General features: G+C 44.4%; 1 protein-coding gene across 6 annotated transcripts in view; it reads right to left on the bottom strand.

Annotated features, from left to right (window-relative positions):
* Positions 1-270: 270 nt before the first annotated feature.
* Positions 271-17,593, bottom strand: part of LOC143895260 (protein trachealess-like) — an 80,561-nt gene continuing 63,238 nt past the window's right edge. For all 6 annotated transcript variants that reach the window (XM_077402282.1, XM_077402283.1, XM_077402284.1 and 3 more), the window contains 10 exons: positions 14,562-14,800; positions 8,859-8,935; positions 8,411-8,500; positions 7,222-7,414; positions 6,756-6,877; positions 6,411-6,604; positions 5,878-5,984; positions 3,722-3,869; positions 3,515-3,639; positions 271-3,399 (listed from right to left, as the gene is read on the bottom strand). In XM_077402282.1, the coding sequence (XP_077258408.1) occupies positions 2,060-3,399; positions 3,515-3,639; positions 3,722-3,869; positions 5,878-5,984; positions 6,411-6,604; positions 6,756-6,877; positions 7,222-7,414; positions 8,411-8,500; positions 8,859-8,935; positions 14,562-14,800 (2,635 nt within the window). In that variant the 3' untranslated portion in view covers positions 271-2,059. The remainder of the gene's footprint in view (positions 3,400-3,514; positions 3,640-3,721; positions 3,870-5,877; positions 5,985-6,410; positions 6,605-6,755; positions 6,878-7,221; positions 7,415-8,410; positions 8,501-8,858; positions 8,936-14,561; positions 14,801-17,593) is intronic.

The raw sequence follows: 17,593 nt of genomic DNA, 5'->3' as shown, positions 1-17,593 counted from the left end.
TTCAAAAAAACGGACAATCAATAATTTAAGTCCTATATCCTAAATGTTTTCTCCACACCACATAAATATTCACAGTTACTTACCGATATTATTTACGAAACGTTTACTTACGGTTCACCTGGTGGACTCCCCTCGTCGGATGATATTGCATCCAAACATGCAAAACGTAATTACAAAAGATTCTGCAATCCACGTTATTATGCGAGAGAAACTTATAACGTTTCGTCGCATGGACGTACTTCGTCGTGAACGATCCTTTTAAATTGAGCACGAAAGAAATCGATGAATGCTGAGCGAGTGAACTTTTAGGCACGTAAGCTGTATTTACACGTGTACTTGTCAAAAACAACTGGTCGAAATGTTTAAACATTAAAATACAATAACTTTCGTAAAAGAATTCGCTACCTCCAGAGCAATGTTGACTTCTCGCGTGCGCGATACGCGATACGTGTCCCTTCTCGATATATCTACATTCTTCATCTATCCTACATTTAGAAGGTAAAATCGCTAGAGCAGTCTATATATAAATATACATACAAATGTCTCTTGTCCTTAATAAGTAAAGAATCTCAGTGCGTATTTTAATAAAAGTGTCTTTTTAATATCACTTGTGTCTTTTTTTTTCTCTGGATTGCTCTCCGTTTCCATATACGACTGCTGTGTCGCGTTCCATTCTTTCAGTCTCGTTTTCCAGTCTCGTAACTCGTTTATCATTTTTCGTGGGTCACGACTGTTAAACCTGGACGTGACTGGATAACAATTGGTATCGAATGTAGATCAATTGTTCTTTACTTTCTACTGAGAAGTACTCGGTACTTCCTCAATCGCAAGTTGAAGTCTAAAACAAGAAGCTTGCAACAACGAACTCTTTGGAACAGACCGATTGTACATAGCGCATTCCGAGTAACAAATTCAATATTTAATTGACTAAAACAGATACGTCAGCTACGAATTAATAGAGATAGCGATTTCTCTTAAGTATGCCGTGCTATTTGTCGAATACCCTTCGTATGATATCGAAATAAATTTTATCAGCGTTTTTTTCTTTCTTAAATAAAATGAACAGCGTATCAGAGAGAGAAAGAGAGAGACAGGGTTGTATCATCCGCTTTACGAAAATTATCGCACAACGAAATATGGTACAAATTATTCCAAGTACCATAATGGAGTAAATCACCAGTAACACGGTAATCATATATGATTAGTAATATTTAACACAATTGCGAAAACAGTTTTTCAGAAGTTGTTTCTTCGCTTACTTTAAGATATCGGTTTCTCTGTAAATTCTCTCGTTTCAAAACTCCGTTGGATGAGAGACTTGGCGAGAGTTAGAACGCGCGTCTTTCGACCGCGAAAAACCGTCGAAGTTATTAGAAGAAAATATTTTAACAAGAGATAACGTAGCATATGACTCCGAATCAAGTTTTGAATTTCTCGTAATAACTCTTGATGACTTTTCGAGGATATCAAAAACGTATTCCAACTATCGCCTAATCATTTATCCAATTGTTTTTGGAGAAATAAATTTACATAAATACGGACGTCCTAAAATGCAATAAAAAAATGAAATAATATAATTATGATATTGTACATACATATACAGGTTAACCTCGCCCTGTATATCACTGTAAATCGCGAATCCTTAGATATATTACGATCTCTTTGAGCGTCGCGTTAAAATCACTTGGAACACGCACGGTGAATACGCATGAGTTTCTCAGTTGGCTCCATACTTACGCAGATACCTCCGGAAAGTCAACATATATATAATAATTTATTCATTATATTACAATAAATCGTTCTACATAATGGAGAAGAGAGCGATTGTTACATCGCCGAGTCACGGCGACTCGGCAGGAAGGAGCGGCGAGGTGAAGCCTCCTCGCCGCCGCCGATCCCAACGACAACGAAGATCGCTCGCCAACGATCGCCAAAGATTAGCGACAAGATAGCGTATCACTGATATGCACGAGAAAGAGGGCTTTGGGTTTAATTACAGTCGCTTAAGTACACGTGGTTCCGCGTACACGGGCGGGTGGAACTCCTACGGGTGGGGCCACTAGGAGGCCGAGGTGTACCAGCCGTTCGCCGTCGACTTGTTGCTCGGGTGGTAGATGTGGAAGCCGGCGCTACTGGCCGGATGATGGTAGAACTGCGGTTGTTCCGTCAGACCTGCCGAGGCGTATGCCGCCGCGGCGTCTAAGGCACTCGGATGGACAGTGGCCGAGTATACCTGGGGCTTCAAGGGTAACGGTTGGGCCGGTTCGTACTGGTGACGAAGAACGGGGTCCGCGTACGCCGACGAGCCTTCGTAGCTGCTTATCACGTTCACGGGATGCAGTTGCTGCTGCTGCTGCTGTTGCTGCTGCTGTTGCTGTTGCTGCTGCTGTTGCTGCTGCTTGCTGTCCCGTGGCGAGACCGACGACGGCGGCGTCATCGCCGAATGATAGTCCACCGAGTAGCCGGCCGCGGTGGCGGATGTGTACGATGAAACTAGACTGGTGAAAGCGTCGGCGCAGCTGGTGCCGTTCGATGCTTTTTGATTGTGAGCGGCTAGCACGAATTGGTGCTCGCCGTAAGTGCTGGAGCCCTCCGAGCCCGGCGGCGTGGGCAGAGGTCCATTCGGGGCGGTTTCGCCCGGGTAGTAGATACCGGCCGACGTGGGTGCGCGCGTACCGCCGCTCGACGTGATTCCGTGCACATTGGCGCGTATCACGCTCTCCCGATTGGCAGCGTAAAGTTGCCTAAGGAGCGCGGAGGCGGGTAAAGGGGCGGCGGCGGACTGCTGCGGACTCAGATGGCCTAGATGATGGTGCGCGCCGATCCACTGTATCGTACTCCGCTGCTGCTGCTGCTTCAACAGCGCGTCCGTGCTGAAATCTGTCGGCTGGTGAAGCGCCGCCGGGGAGTTGGACTTGTTCAGCGAGCTCCCCGGTAGGTGCTTCGACATAGCCTGTTCCAGATCTTTCACCGACGTTCCCGTACTTTCGGCACTGTCCATCCTGCTGCCCTCGGCGCGACGCGACGACTTTGGACTGGTCGAACAGAGCGCCTGTTCGGTGGCCGAGATCGAATGCGTGGACGTCGCGCTAGGACTAAGCGCGCGGGTTCTCTCGCCGTTCGCTTCCTTCACCGGAGTAGCCTCCTCTTCGTCCTCCTCTTCGTTGGAGCTGCTGTCGTCGTCATGGATCTTCCGTTTGTGTCCTCGCAGTCTTACCACGAGCGTGTCGAGATTCCCGACCGCTGTTTGCGACTCCTGTTGCAACTGGGCTATATTGTCGTTATGCCGGCTACCTCGCTTCTCGCTTTCCGACGCGTGGCTCTCCTCCTGTTCCTCGGGCGGCGACCGATGCGATTGCTCCTGATGCTGATTCGTAGGGCCGCCTCGACTACGACCCTCTGAAATCAAAAGTCGGAACGAATATTGCCTCAAGACGGAGGAAGATGAGAACTTTCCGGGACCGGCGAGCTGGGAAAATTGTAGCTTTTCGCTAAATCAAAGAACGTTTTGTACCTCCTCTGTCAGCGTCCGGCGATCCGTTCTCCGGATCGTTCCCGGCTGTATCTTCCCTTTTGACGCCGCTGACACCGTCCTCTAACTGACAGCAGTCCATAATTAAATTTTCGTATTCTCGACCGCTATAAAAAAGACGATTAAACACAATAAGGTTTGACAGAAAAATGAGTCCGTCGTTCGTTACTCACTTAGTTGATGACTCACCTTATGACATAATTGACGCAAATGATATTCTGCTCCTCGGCATTTTTCGAATTGCACACGACGGTAGCGCACGTCTGCAGCCACGTGAATCCGCCACTCTTGTTCATCAGCCGATAGTAATGCGTCAGCACTTGTCCTTTATGGATCACTAAAATCACAATCGCAGCTGAGCATTTTTTGAGGGCCTCGATTTACCCATGAGAAATATAGCCGCAAAAATATTATAACTAAGGTAAATGTACCAATGCCTGGACAGTCAGCGGACACGTACCTATGCCTGGACACCTTTATCATTTTAGTCCTTAAATATAGGTATAACGCGAATTAACGTTTCGATACTATAACTAAAGTTATATAGTTTCAAAATACAAGAAAAATATTTTTATCTTTGATTTTAATTCGCATTATACACTTATTTAAGGACTAAAATGATAAAGGTGTCTAGACATAGGTATACATATCCACTGACTGTCCCGGCATTGGTACATTCACCTAAAATTTTCTTATTTTTTCCAAGCATTTCGCACTTTTTAAAAAGTACTGTACAATTAGCGTCGAAGCTACCGTTTGTACGACGATCAAGGAGAAGATAAGCATTCCATATATATCGGGAATGCGAATATTGATCAATTTGTTTGTTTTCGGGGTGTAAATGTTTGATTTCATCTCTGTATAATGCTCTTAGAAGTGCCGTTCGTGACCCGTCCCGCAAAAGATAATTCGTTCATTTATAAAAAGGTTTTCTAAATCTTTTGTTAGTTTGTTGGAACAAAGACTATCGACAATTTTCCGTACAACTATCTTTTTGACAATGTGCTTATTTGTGTCGGGGAGTAGCTTATCGCTGTCCGAGGAGTCGAATCGACAAAGACACGTTAAAGTATATCGCGACGACGTCGTATATTTTTTATAAGAAATCAAATCTTCATGTATACTTATGTATAAATATATTGACCTCAGAAATCTGTGCATTATCGTATCTCGAAAACACTCAATTAACGAAAAAAACGACATTCGTTCGTTTTACAGGAGAGTCGCGCGACAGTTATATATTTTTACGTTATTTACGCGATCGAATGATCATCAATGAGAAACGTTATCCCCAACGCCTACGTGGCTAGTAATCTCATGTGAAACGTTCAAATACAAACAGATACGTACTTACTAAATCTGCAAGCGGTCGCGCGCAGTCGAAAAGACCAACGTATTAATACTTTCGTGCTTTTCTCTCTTCCCGGACAGCTTTGACACCCATCGCGCTCTTTCACCAAAGTATTTTCCTAGAACAGTAGGAGCAAGAAATTCTGCGTGGCAGATCTATCGGCTTTGTTTGTTGGGAAACGTATGTATATATGAATAACGTGACGGCTCTATTTTCGTTAATTGTTTTCTCGAGTATAGTACTGCAGCGAAAAAAAAGAAGGCAGAAGCAAATTTACTTTGCACTAATAAAAAACAATATTTATTTTTTTTACGGTATTAAAACGTTAATTTAATTTCTATTTGCCGATTTTACTTAACGGTCCGACACTATCACGTCCGTTAGTCAAAGAAATCTTTTATAATTAATTTTTGCTTGATGGAATATTAGAGAGAGTATACAGTTTATGTTTTCTCGATAATCTTTGCGTACCCCTTTCCCGACTTGCTATTTCTTGCAAATTTTGCAACTCATTTTCTTTATCGCAGTTATTATTTCTTTCTTTCATCCGTCTTTTAGTGTCCCCCATTTATTTCGTAAATTTTCGTTCTTTTTCGAGCATATTACCTTTCGTCTTAGACTTAATCGACAAACGAAATATTACTAGTAGAGAATTAGAGAAGCACATCGTCGTGTTGGGAGTCACCGGCGAAAAGTTACCCTCCCACGATTGTTTACAGCTCGGTTTACAGCATCGGTACGGCGATAGATTGCGGTCACGGCGACGTATTCGAGGCTCGCAAAAATTCGCGTGACGCAATTATTGTTCAAGACAAATTATTCGGGATTCACACGCGTATACATTCCTTCGAACATTACACAGAAAACATTGGGGGAGAGCGAGCGAGGACCCCCTCTCGCGCGTGACTCTGTGCGCGATCGTGCAAACGGTACTCACTCGACTTGACTATACGATCGAACGTGGCGAACGTAATTCATGACCAGTCATACTCACGGTCTACGTGGGACTTTCGGAGACGATTCGCGTCCTCGCCGTGGCACAGCGTGTAGAGATTCTTCCCCGTCAATTCGTCGGCGGTGTAGTCCAGCAAATCGGACACCCTGAAGAACACAGAAATACAACGCTCTCGTTATAAAGCGGCTGTTTATAAATTCATCTAGAGGAAACCACGCGAAGGATTTACAGTTTGCCAAACAAGAGCATATGGATGAAGTAATTCTCTTCTTCGCCAGTAATGATTAACAAAGTGATAATTTATTTCGACCTAACTGGCAATTTATTAAACAATAATGCTTACATGTTTCAACCATTTTGTTTTTGGTTCTTATCAAGTGTATATAATCTAACAATAAGTCATACATTTAAAGTATTAAAATAATAAATTTATCACTTATTGTTAGATTACAGTTGATAAGGACAAAAATAATGGTTTCCATATAGTTTGAAAGATTGTTAAATATACTCTTGTGCTATTCTTCTTCAGTGGCGTGCGCTGCAAACTCGATTCGATACAAGGCAGTACTCACTTTGGTTCGCAATGCGCTATCCGAAAGTCGAAATTGATCCGTGTGACGAACATATCGGTCTCGAGACGAATTTCGTGCACGCTGGGCGGTGGAAGCGCGATGGCCAGCCCGACCATGCCCATCAAAGGCGGCGAGGACTTTCTTGCGTGGCTGAATATAAATTGTGGCCTCAAACGACACAGCAACAGCACGACCTGTGTATACGCGCGTGTAAAAAAAAAGAGTATAAAATTATCTTGCACGATAATAAGGCTGTCGTGCCGTTAAATAGCGCCAATTAAAACTACGAGAAGATGAGCAAGCTGAGATTTTGTTAATAAGATTATCAAGCGCGATTTCGCTTACCCGATAACCCGACGACTTGAAATGACACCCCCTCTTCGTCAGAGTGGATTTCATCCTAACGCAAAACGCCCGGTCGTACCCCTTGTAGAGTCCACTCGACGACAGCGACATTACCGAGGACACTGAGGATTGATACATATATACATGAAGGAATTAAGTGTCTCCGAAATACGCTCGGATACATGTATATGCGGATAATTGCGTTCTTTAACCCTTTTATACTACCAGATAGCAACTATTAATTGCAATTATTCCAAGTTCATCAAATTTTTTCGTAATATCATTAGGTTTCTTTTAATGATGGAAGTCAGGTGCCGATCATCGCACCACTATAAAAACAACATGTCAAACAACATTTTTTGATGATGTAAAAAAATAAAATTAAGATCTATCAGATCGCGTTTAATTTTTTAGCAGTTGAAAGGTCAATGAGCGATCCGTGGTATGACGTGACACGAAGATATACCGTCGGGATTCGCAGTTGAGGACGAACCGTGCTCCTCCGAGGCACCGCTGCTCGGTGAGGCCAGACCGGAATTGGACGAGTGCGGGGCCGAGGTGCTCGTCGACGACGCGAGACCCAGACCGAGCTGCTCGGCGACCTCAGCGTGATCTTGCTGATGGACGTAGTCGAAAACGCTCGACCCCGTCATCTCTACCTGGAATTAAAAATAATGATCTTCCCTTCTTCGCGGCGGGGTTTATCTCGTCCCCGACAGTCGGCCTGCCGGGGGAACGGGGTCGTGCCGCACCGCCACGAATCGGTTTCGGCGCGAGGCACGCAGGGGTACGCAGGGGGTACGCAGAGCTCGAGGAAGCCGAACGGGGGGAGGCGAACGGGCGCCGCGGCCATGTTTGTGCCAACGTCGGCTTTCCCGTCGGTTTTCCGAATCCCCGAAACACCCTATTGATTGCCCCACGAGCTTCGCAGAGAACCGAGAGGCTAGAGCTACACACCGGTCACCTCCCGTACCCTCCTCCACCCCGCTTTACCCCCCTGTAGCTCCGCTCTTCTCTACTCTCTTTCCCCGTCCACCTTCTCGCTCGCGGCATTAGGAATGGCGAACACGCCGCCGTGCAGAGGCTACGTGAGCCGCATGCGACCACCTCCGCCCGCCGCCATCCACCCATCCCATCCTCCCTTTCCTCCCCCTCGCTCTCCCCGTTCTATGTCATGCTCGCCGTCGCGCCAGCCAGTATGGCCGCCAACTCGTACAACCTTCTCCTCTTTTCCTCCCTTGACCTCTCCTCCTTATTCTTCTACAACGCTATCAACTTTTCCTTCTCCTCCTCTTTCGCTACCTCTGCAACCATCGCCGCCACCACCACCACCGTCACCGCTGCCGCCGCTGCCGCCGTCGTTGCCGCCACCGTCGTCGCCGCTACCACTTCAACGTTTCAACCTCCTTCTCTTCCGTCAACTTTTCCCTCCTTCTCTTCCACCTCCTCCAGCCATGTCTTTATATCTTTCTACTATCTCTGGCCTTCCGGCTGACGGTACACGTTGCATTCGCGTTTGGCGCACCCACGTTGCTTTTTACTCGCTTTCGCTTTCTCGTTATCGTTATCACTTTTCCCCTTACGCACCCCCTTGACCCGCGCCCGTCGTTTCCGACTTCATCGACGTGGCCGCCATAACGACGAGCCGCGCTTACCTGTGAGAGGCCGAGATATATCGAAACGGTCTCGGATATGTACAGGAATCTACCATCAGCCGCGACAGCCATCGCGAAGCCGTCCAGGGACTGGCGACAGAAAATACGAGATATTTCAGGAACTCCGGATCGAATATTCTCAAACGATAAACGCGAAACGCTTTCCGAACATTTATAGAGATTCCCTCTTTTGAAACAGAGAGATGGGGTAAATTTTGATAATTTTTTTGCATACTTAATTATATTTCGTACTTAGTTTATACTTCAAACATATTTAAATTTGTTCAATAGATTCGTATGAGTTTGATTGGAGAATTTTAAGAGCTTATGGCGCAACATTTAATGCGATATGAAAAGAAACTATTAAAATCGAAGGCAATTTTAGTTAGAAGTAGTTTGGTGTGACCGCATTATCATTTATAACAGCGAGATGGGTAAGTAAACCTACCTGTAATATGTGGGTACCTTGATGAATTTCAAAATGATCTATCGCCGCGCTCGTCGATGATCTGACTCGGTTAGCACCTGTACAACATACAGAGATAACATTAACGCCTGAAAACAATAATGCATAAATGTCTTCTACTATTTTTTAAATTATTAATTTCTTGCGGCAATTTCTCGAATTTTTAGCTAACAAAACTGCAACGCTTAGTTTTATTATTAGATTGGCGCAACTGCAGGTTTGTCGTGTTTGTTAAGTAAAGTTGAAAGTAGAATTGCCGCCAAGGCAGTATATTCTTTTTCTTAACTAAAATGAAATTTTTTAATTCGCCTTTAACGAAACTCCCAAGGCTTTCCGAACTTTATTCGACAGAAGAGCACGATGGAAAACCGATGAACCTTTCGTAATCTAATCTATTATTTACTCCATCTGTGATTAATCAAAGATTTGAAACCTCCTTGGACGGGCATTGGTAACGCAATGTCGAACAGTCACGACGGACCGGCATATGCCTATCGACAAAGGTATCCTCGATTGATCAGCGATACGTGACTCACGCGGCATACAACGTCGGCGTTGAGCCATCGGCCCCGCCGACGACCCCTTTTGCGCCTTCTTTTCTCCCCTCGTTTAACAAACAAGACGCGGGCTACTTCTTACCGTAATAATAATCCCACGCTCCCCAGCAAGCTCCGTAATGAAAGGACTTAGAAGACTCGATCAAACTCGCGCGCGAACCGCTTAATCTCGTAAGTCCATCGGGATGAGGCGGAATGGCCCGGACTTGCCGGACTGACCCTAAGTTTCGGGTTTTCGGTCAACAAGGTAATGCCGATATTTCCTACCGTATACGGAGCCGGACTCCGGGATAATCTAACGGGATTTCGTTTCTTGACGAACGCCTTTGTTCTCCCAATTATAATGACCCTTTCGCCAATACGAACGAGTCCCTTCGCGCGCCCTCGTTGTCTCAATCTTTGAAGATGTAGTTGATCTTTAAAGATACTATCGCTAAGAACGACTTGAAATTTGTGACGTTGATTATAAATCGTCTAAAGTGGGCTTCGGCTAATAAGCAATACACATTGATATATACACGAAAAAAATGACGTTGTACCTATGGTACCTATCAACAACATTATTTTTTGTATCAACAGCATCAGTGTTATTGAGATAAAATTTATTGATCCAACATCAATATTAATAAACAAAAACCATCAGATAATTGTTTTAATAATTTAAATATTTGGTCCAATAATATCCAGTTGAATTAACTACTTATGCTTGTGGCAGCCCGTGACGTCGACGTTTAATTGAAGCAACTTCATTTTTTTTCCGCGTATACACTTTCATTATAAGAACGTTTCATTTTTTAGATGGTTTATGAAAGGTGAATTACTTTTGCAACGCGGATATTATATTATAGCTCGCCGCGCGGTCAATTGTCCACGCGAGTCCGGTACCGCACCTTCGTCTATCACAATATTTTGATAAATATAACTTGGCCGTACGCGTGTGTTTGTCTTGGGCAGCTTAGAAAAATATTCGCGCCGGTATTTCCGCGCGCGAATATCACGTAATTATTGTACGAGATGGGAGCTGTCGATCGATTATTCCTTCCGAACGATCCTCGGCGGATCGATAAGCCGACCGCCGTCGAAGTCTCGGAATCGCGAAATCATTTTACCCGGTTAAGTCGAGCGGCCTCTCTCGTTCGTTCTGACGGCGGCCCTGACATGCGGGCGCGAACACAGAAGAGGGGCCGCACTGGATTTAGTTTGACGAGGAGTTGCGGCACAGCGATGCGCGGCGCCTAACTCAATTTCGTTAGTTTAGTTACATTGGCGGTTCGTAACGCGAGGCGCGCGCTCGTAGGGGGCTGTCGTGATTAGATTTTCATGTGGATAGTGGTAGAGAGGTACCTAAGCCTTTATACGTACCCGCGCGTACGTGGCGCAAAACCCCTCTTTCACTCTCTCTTTCTCTATCTTTTCGCGACCTTCCCGCACTGTAAATATTAACTCAACCGACCCCTCTCGCATTCCGAAAATATGCGGTGGCTCCGCGGCAGTAAGTGAAGCTTCTCGACAAATTCAACAACGGTGTCTTTGCGATCTCTCCTTTGTGGAGAAGGACTTTGCTCTCATCGATAGATAGCGGGGACATTGGCGACAATATACAACAACGGTCTATTCTTTCTGAAAAAGTCGGTCTGATTAGACGATATAACGTAGGATATAAAGCCTCAGTAATAGTACGCTTCGACTACCTCGAATGAAAAAAGCGCGAGGGCAAAAATGCCGCCAAAATAAGCTGGTAGCTGCTCCCTTTTCGCTAAATGAAGCACGAAAATGAAGGAGGCCCGCGGCGATCTTATCGCTCGATGATTGCCGACAATTCTCTATTACTATGTATCTAGAAATCTCTCTCTTTCGCAGGCTGCATGGTCACTGAAATTATAAAGGGTATCAGGAAACTCGATCTATTGCGAAGTTTACGTGTTTCCTTAAGGAGGCTGCTGTCCACAATCTTTGTCAGATACACCCCAGGGTGTATCCTGGTGGTTTTTATGTTTCGCGTTATGTTATGCGGACAAAAGTTATTTCATCAAGCTGTACGCAATTGCGATATATATAAAAGACGTTGCACGAAAAGCCCTTACCCACAGCATATTTTTGTAAATCGAATTACGGCACCCACGTCGCGACACGATGTCGGTTCCGTCTGATAATAGAAGACACGTGTCTAGCGAGACGACATCGTTCGTAATCGGAGACAGGCCGAATACCTATCTGCTGGCTTTGACGCGATTACCGCATGCTCTTGCGACGCTTCTTTTATTCATATACTTTTATTTTTTTTTCGCTTCAATCAAATTTCGATCATTTAATGGACTAGATTAATATTTCTATATCTATCTGCTAAATATCAAGTTCTTGATACGAAGCACACGTAATGAAAAATATAAAATACATGTTACGCACGTTTGCGATGTTTCTCTTACTTTTACTTCCGTTTCTTATTTTGTTTCAAATTAATATAAAATATCGATTAATACATTTACATATTTAACTGTTGAATATCAAGTTCTTGGTAAGGAGCATTTGCTGCACGACAACGCCCGCCCTCATATCGCCAATATGACCAAGGAAGCCATTCAAACGCATGGCTGAAGAACTCCATGCTGGCGATTAGGTCTTTTCTCTTGAATAGCCGTGTTGAGTCGTTCCATTTGTTGAACATAGAATTCCGCGTTGACCGTTTGGTTCCGTTCAAGCAATTCGTAATGGATAATCTCTTCCCAGTCCCACCATACGCACAACATCGTTTTACGCGGATAAAGATCTTGTTTCACGCGCGGTGTCGCTTGTTTACCGGGGCTAAGTCATTGCTTGCGCTTCATGTTAATGTATACAGGCACCATTTTTCGTCGCTAGTCGTTACTAAACGATTCGGTAAAGAAATCGTTGCTTGTGTCCATGAGTTGAGCGGTGACGAGCAAGCAAACCAGCGGAGATTTTGGCTCGTTAATTTTTGTTGTTGTCACTTAAAGCATGCGGAACCCATGCTCCACACTTCTGAACCTCGAATGATTTAAAACATTATGCCAAAAACATTTAATGACATGCGAAATGTTAAAATTGAAAAAAAAAAAAAAACGGCGGGAACTTAGTTGCCAATCTAATATGTATATCGAAAAGTATGAAATACATATCACACATACGATGAAACACCGCGACGATACATTCCGCACGTGTCCGCCGCAACGTCAGTTTACTCTACTGTAGACGACGCGAGCGTAAAGGAATTATAACGCGGCTGACTTCCTCTCTTATTCTTATCCCCAGAGAGGAAGTTAGGCGTACGGAATATACGGGTCCCGATCCCTATTAACAGTCTGGATGACTCCCCCTTCTCGAAGTTAAATGCTGATCCATCAACAGACATCATCGGCAGATATATATCTTCGTCGAGTCGGCTGCCCGGAGAGCGAGAGAGATTACATTTATCACGATAAATTAAAACAAAACGTTCGCAACTCGATATTGCGATATACCGCGCGTATCACTTTTATATCTGACTGAAATAAAAACAGATAGAATTAGAATCTACCTACATGATACACGAATTATACAAATTTCAATAGCTACATGTAAGATCAGAATTCATTGCTCAATTGCTCGATAAATGTACGAGAAAAAAAATAATCTTGCTGCCGCAATGGAACTATCGTTGCTCGCTGTTGCATCATCAATGTAAGAGCAATTTTCGCTATCATCGGTAAAAAACATTTTGTGTTTTGGATTTCTACTCGTGTAGAAATTTTCGTGTCAAATTTTTAACATACACTGGTGTTAATGTAACATATTGTTATTGTGTTACTTTGACTTTTCTGCGTTAAGTTAATATTCAACGTTTTTAATAGTTAAAATAATACAAATAAGTAACATTTGCTTCGCCAGAGAATAATTAACACAATTAAGGATTTTTAATTGACTACTATATACTGGCAATGATTAATCGTGGCAACGATTATAATCGTCGTGACAAATCGTCACCGCGTTTTGATCGAAAATGACGATTCTGGTAATTTGAAATTGATGTAAGATGGAACACCGATTTTCAGTCAAAGGTGTATATTCAAGGTGTATATTCTTACATCAATTTAAAATGACCAGAATCCTTGGTCGAAACGCGGTGACGATTTGTCACTACAATTATAAACGTTGCCACGATTATGATCATTGCCAGTACATAGTCAATTAAAAATCCTTAATTGTGTTAAAATAACACAATATGTAAATGTACGAATGCTTGGTGACATATTTTGTATGTTAAAATGAACACCTAAGTTGTGTTACTTTCCTCTCTCTCTCTCTCTAAGAGTTTCCATCTATTAAATAGACAATGACTACGTTTACACCCTGAGCTTAGGCCGCGGCCTATACCTCAAATTCGACCTAAATTATTTAGGCGGTTTAGGCCGCCTGCTGTAAACATTTGATAGGCGACTGGACCTGGCTTAAGGTATAGGCCGCGGTCTAAATGTCCCGGTGTAACCGTGCCCATTATTATAAAGAGATATCGCTATCTTTTGTTTTTTTGTAAGAAAAAGAAAAGAAATAACACTTAATGTAAAAATAACATTTTATTTTAATTAAATTTAACATTATAAATATGTTAATTTAACATAAACTTTGTTTCCAGACTTTGTTTCCATGTGTTAATTACTATATTAATTTTTCACATATTACTCGTGCTATTTATTTAAATATTCGCCTTCTGTTAAATTAACATACAAATTAGAGTGGATAAATTGAGACATGTAAAACGTGTTAAAAACACAAAATTTTTTACTGAACAATTATTCGACATAATGATGAGTTATTTTGTTAAAAAATCCTGTTAACAATAAGTAAACTAATTGACAGGAATACAAATTGGCCACTAAGCAAATTTAATTTACTACTGAAGCGAAATAGAGTACATTCTTGGCAAATACATCCTTACTCTTGCGACGAAACGACTTAATCCAAATAATTTGCGGAACCAATGAAATTATTTTCAGCGAATAAAGTCAGTATTCTTAAAAAATCTTTCAGTTGTCTATATACAACAGTCAATAACAATCGCTGTAAGAGCGCGAAATGTGCCAGCGAATTTTTTTTCTTCGAGTAGCCGATGAAACGTGGCGTATTGTCTTACCTTTGACGGATTTGCTGGGCGGTGGACCGTCCCGGGACCACGGCGGATCACCGTGACTGGAGAAGTCGCGTAGTTTGAGGTACGAGATCGTTAGCCTTATTATGGAGGCCTTGTCCAACTGGGAGGTGATGGCCGCCGGGAGTGGTAGCATTTTTGCGAGCTCGTAAAACTCGAAGTTCTCTTTACCCCGCCGCGACCTCGCCGCGTCCCGGCTCTTCTCCTTGCGCAACTCCAAGATGCTGTAATGCAAACACGCGCACGGTTACAGCGGCGAAGCAGCGCGTCTCTTTGGATCGCAGTAGACGCTATCGTGGATCGCGATTCGCACGTACAGAGAACAGTCCCCAGAGAAAAAAAAAAAGATTTCAAATAATTCTGTCTGCCAACGTTTATCCCTTTAACCCTCGACTGTGATTGTGGAGTCTCTGCGACTTTCGCGACTTGCTTCGTAATTTTGACCAATTATTTTAGAAAAATAAATGAAAATTTTATTCTGTAAGGTAAATGTACCAATGCGACAGTCTGTTGTTACCTGGACAGTCAGTGGACGCGTATCTATGTCTGGACACCTTTGTCATTTCAGTCATCCTTAAGTATAACGCGAATTAACATTTGGATACTATAACAAAAGTTTCAAAATACAAGAAAAATATTTTTATATTTGATTTTAATTCGCGTTGTGTACTTATTTAAGGACTGAAATGATAAAGGTGTCCAGACATAGGTATGTGTCCACTGACTGTCCGGCATTGGTATATTTACCTTACATGCGATGCTGAAAAATACAAGGAAATGTAGCAAGTGCGTATACGGAGAGTGATGGTTTTTATTTTTTTATTTCTCTGTTTTCACATCTGAAAATAGTTCACATGTGCACTAACGTCCGCAGTTAAGGGTTAACCAACTGGGATTGCGAGCGCGGAAGTGTACCCTTATTGTCTTTTGCGTAGGGGCAGACTCGATTTTCTCAAACTGGTTAAAAGACCAGCAGTTCGATGAATCGTTCTAGCGAGACGATCGTGAAAGCATACGGATTTCGTTCATAAGTTTTAGCCAAGAGAAAGACGGCGATCAGCTCGCGGATTCGTTCCGTACTTCTGGTCTCGTTCCTTTTATCGGATGCCCGTCGTTCGTCGCGGCCCATCTTCTGATGGCATTTGCGACATACGACAGAGGCGGGCGTTGTTATATCGCGCAAATACACGCGGCAGAAGCTGAAATTATGCGGCCGCGCAAATAGGCATAAAGGCGGAGAGGCGTGGCGATGTGCTGTGTCGCGGTGCGGCCACCGCTTAAGCGGCATACATTATTCAAGCGCTATGAAGCCCATGTTTACTGACAAGCCGGCGGAACGTATCCGCGTAGTGAACATCGGCGTAACGTAACCACGCCCAACGGACGGCCCCTCGGAGATGCACGGTTTTACATTTAAACTGTAAACGCCGGCCAATTGGAAATGGCGGACCGGCGGACGGCGTCGCGCGTAATTTACGTGCCGTTTCTTGGTACCGCTTGGTCGTTAACCTTCGACGACGACGGCGAATCGGAGAACCGCGGCGCGGGTGGACCCAGCACGTCGAGCGCTACTTTCCAGGATGTCGCGAGCGTACGCGAAGATTTTGTTAAATCGCGACGAATATACTTGCCCAACGGACTCGTTCTAGGCGGGACACCAATCGTTTTGGGATTCAAGATTCAAGGAACGTTGCGCGCCATCAAATGCCAATTTTTAATGCGTTAGCCGTCAGCTGTTTTCCATCTGGGACGGTAAGGCGCGACTGACTCCCTCGTCTTCGGGAATTCCTCACCCCGCCGGTGTATCGAAGAGCGAAGAGTACGCGTAAATCGGCGAAATCCCCGCGTAACTCCGTAAGATTTGTCCCCAGGAAGGCATTGGATAGTTAAGAGTTTCGCCCATTAACTAACTCCCGTCGTTCGGAAGCAGGTTCGGGGACCGGTTCGAAGTCGAAATGATACGAAACGCGATGGGATTTTTATTCGTTCGCTATTGCGCTTAACGACTGTAAAACGACGGTGCTTTCCCCATCCACCCCCGTGAGTTTTGTCTCTCCCTCGCACGAGAAATGCGCCAACACGACGGTAACCCATTATGACCATTCTCGCTGCCACCCGAGCGGGGATCGGAAGTCGTAAAAACGAAAGAAAGGGGGAGAGAAAAAGAGAACATCTCTCCGATATATATATATATATATATATATATATATATATATATATATATAGGCCCATCACTGGGCCAGAATCTTGTTTTGGCATTTTACAGGCATTCCGCGACACTCGATCCTTTCTACCCCCCCGGTGAAGTTTCGTTCACGGCCAGGCTTTCGTTTTCGTCCCAAAGGGATAATGACAGATTCCTCCCTTCCGCGGCTGTTCGCCAAATGATAGAGTATTTTGCAGCAGAGCGTGGCGCTAAACTTTTCCCGCCGGCGCGTGGCGCTTGATATCGCGATTCTTGTCGGCTACTCAAACGGATATAATAACGCGTTTCTTTTAATGTTAAAATAATCAAACGTGATGCGGATTTCTCGTGTTTCTCCACACGTCATGTTTACTTGTACAGCGCAAACGTCGTTCCCCGTTACGTGAACGCGGACCAAATTGAGACGATTAAAAGCCGACGGTTCCGCCGACGATTGACGAGAATAAAGAATACGAGGGAGAAGAGAGGGACGCAGCTTCCTTCGTTTCCTTTGACCGTGTCGAGTCCATTCCCCAAGAGGAACGGAACTTAGTCGGAGAGAAGCCGAAGCCTAAGCGCACCGAACAGCAGCCGCCCTCGTACGGCCGGGTAGCCGCGGCGGGCGCGGCGAAACGCGTCTGCAGACGTGTGAAAATAAAATTACGTCCAACTTTCGGTCAAATTGGTCGGAATTGGGCGGCGAGGGCGGTAGGGCAAGGGCTCGCGAGACCCGAGAGTCCCGTGGGGCCGGAGATAGCGGTCCCTCGCGCAACCATCGCACGCCGGTATATATCCTTGGCGATCCTCGAGAAGAGGCTACCACCGTGGAGAG

Source organism: Temnothorax americanus, unplaced genomic scaffold, assembly GCF_048541705.1.
Source record: "Temnothorax americanus isolate GAGA-0224 unplaced genomic scaffold, ASM4854170v1 Scaffold15, whole genome shotgun sequence".
Classification (NCBI taxonomy): domain Eukaryota; kingdom Metazoa; phylum Arthropoda; class Insecta; order Hymenoptera; family Formicidae; genus Temnothorax; species Temnothorax americanus.
Note: the sequence above shows the minus strand (reverse complement) of the source record. Positions and strands in the feature narration are given on the sequence as shown.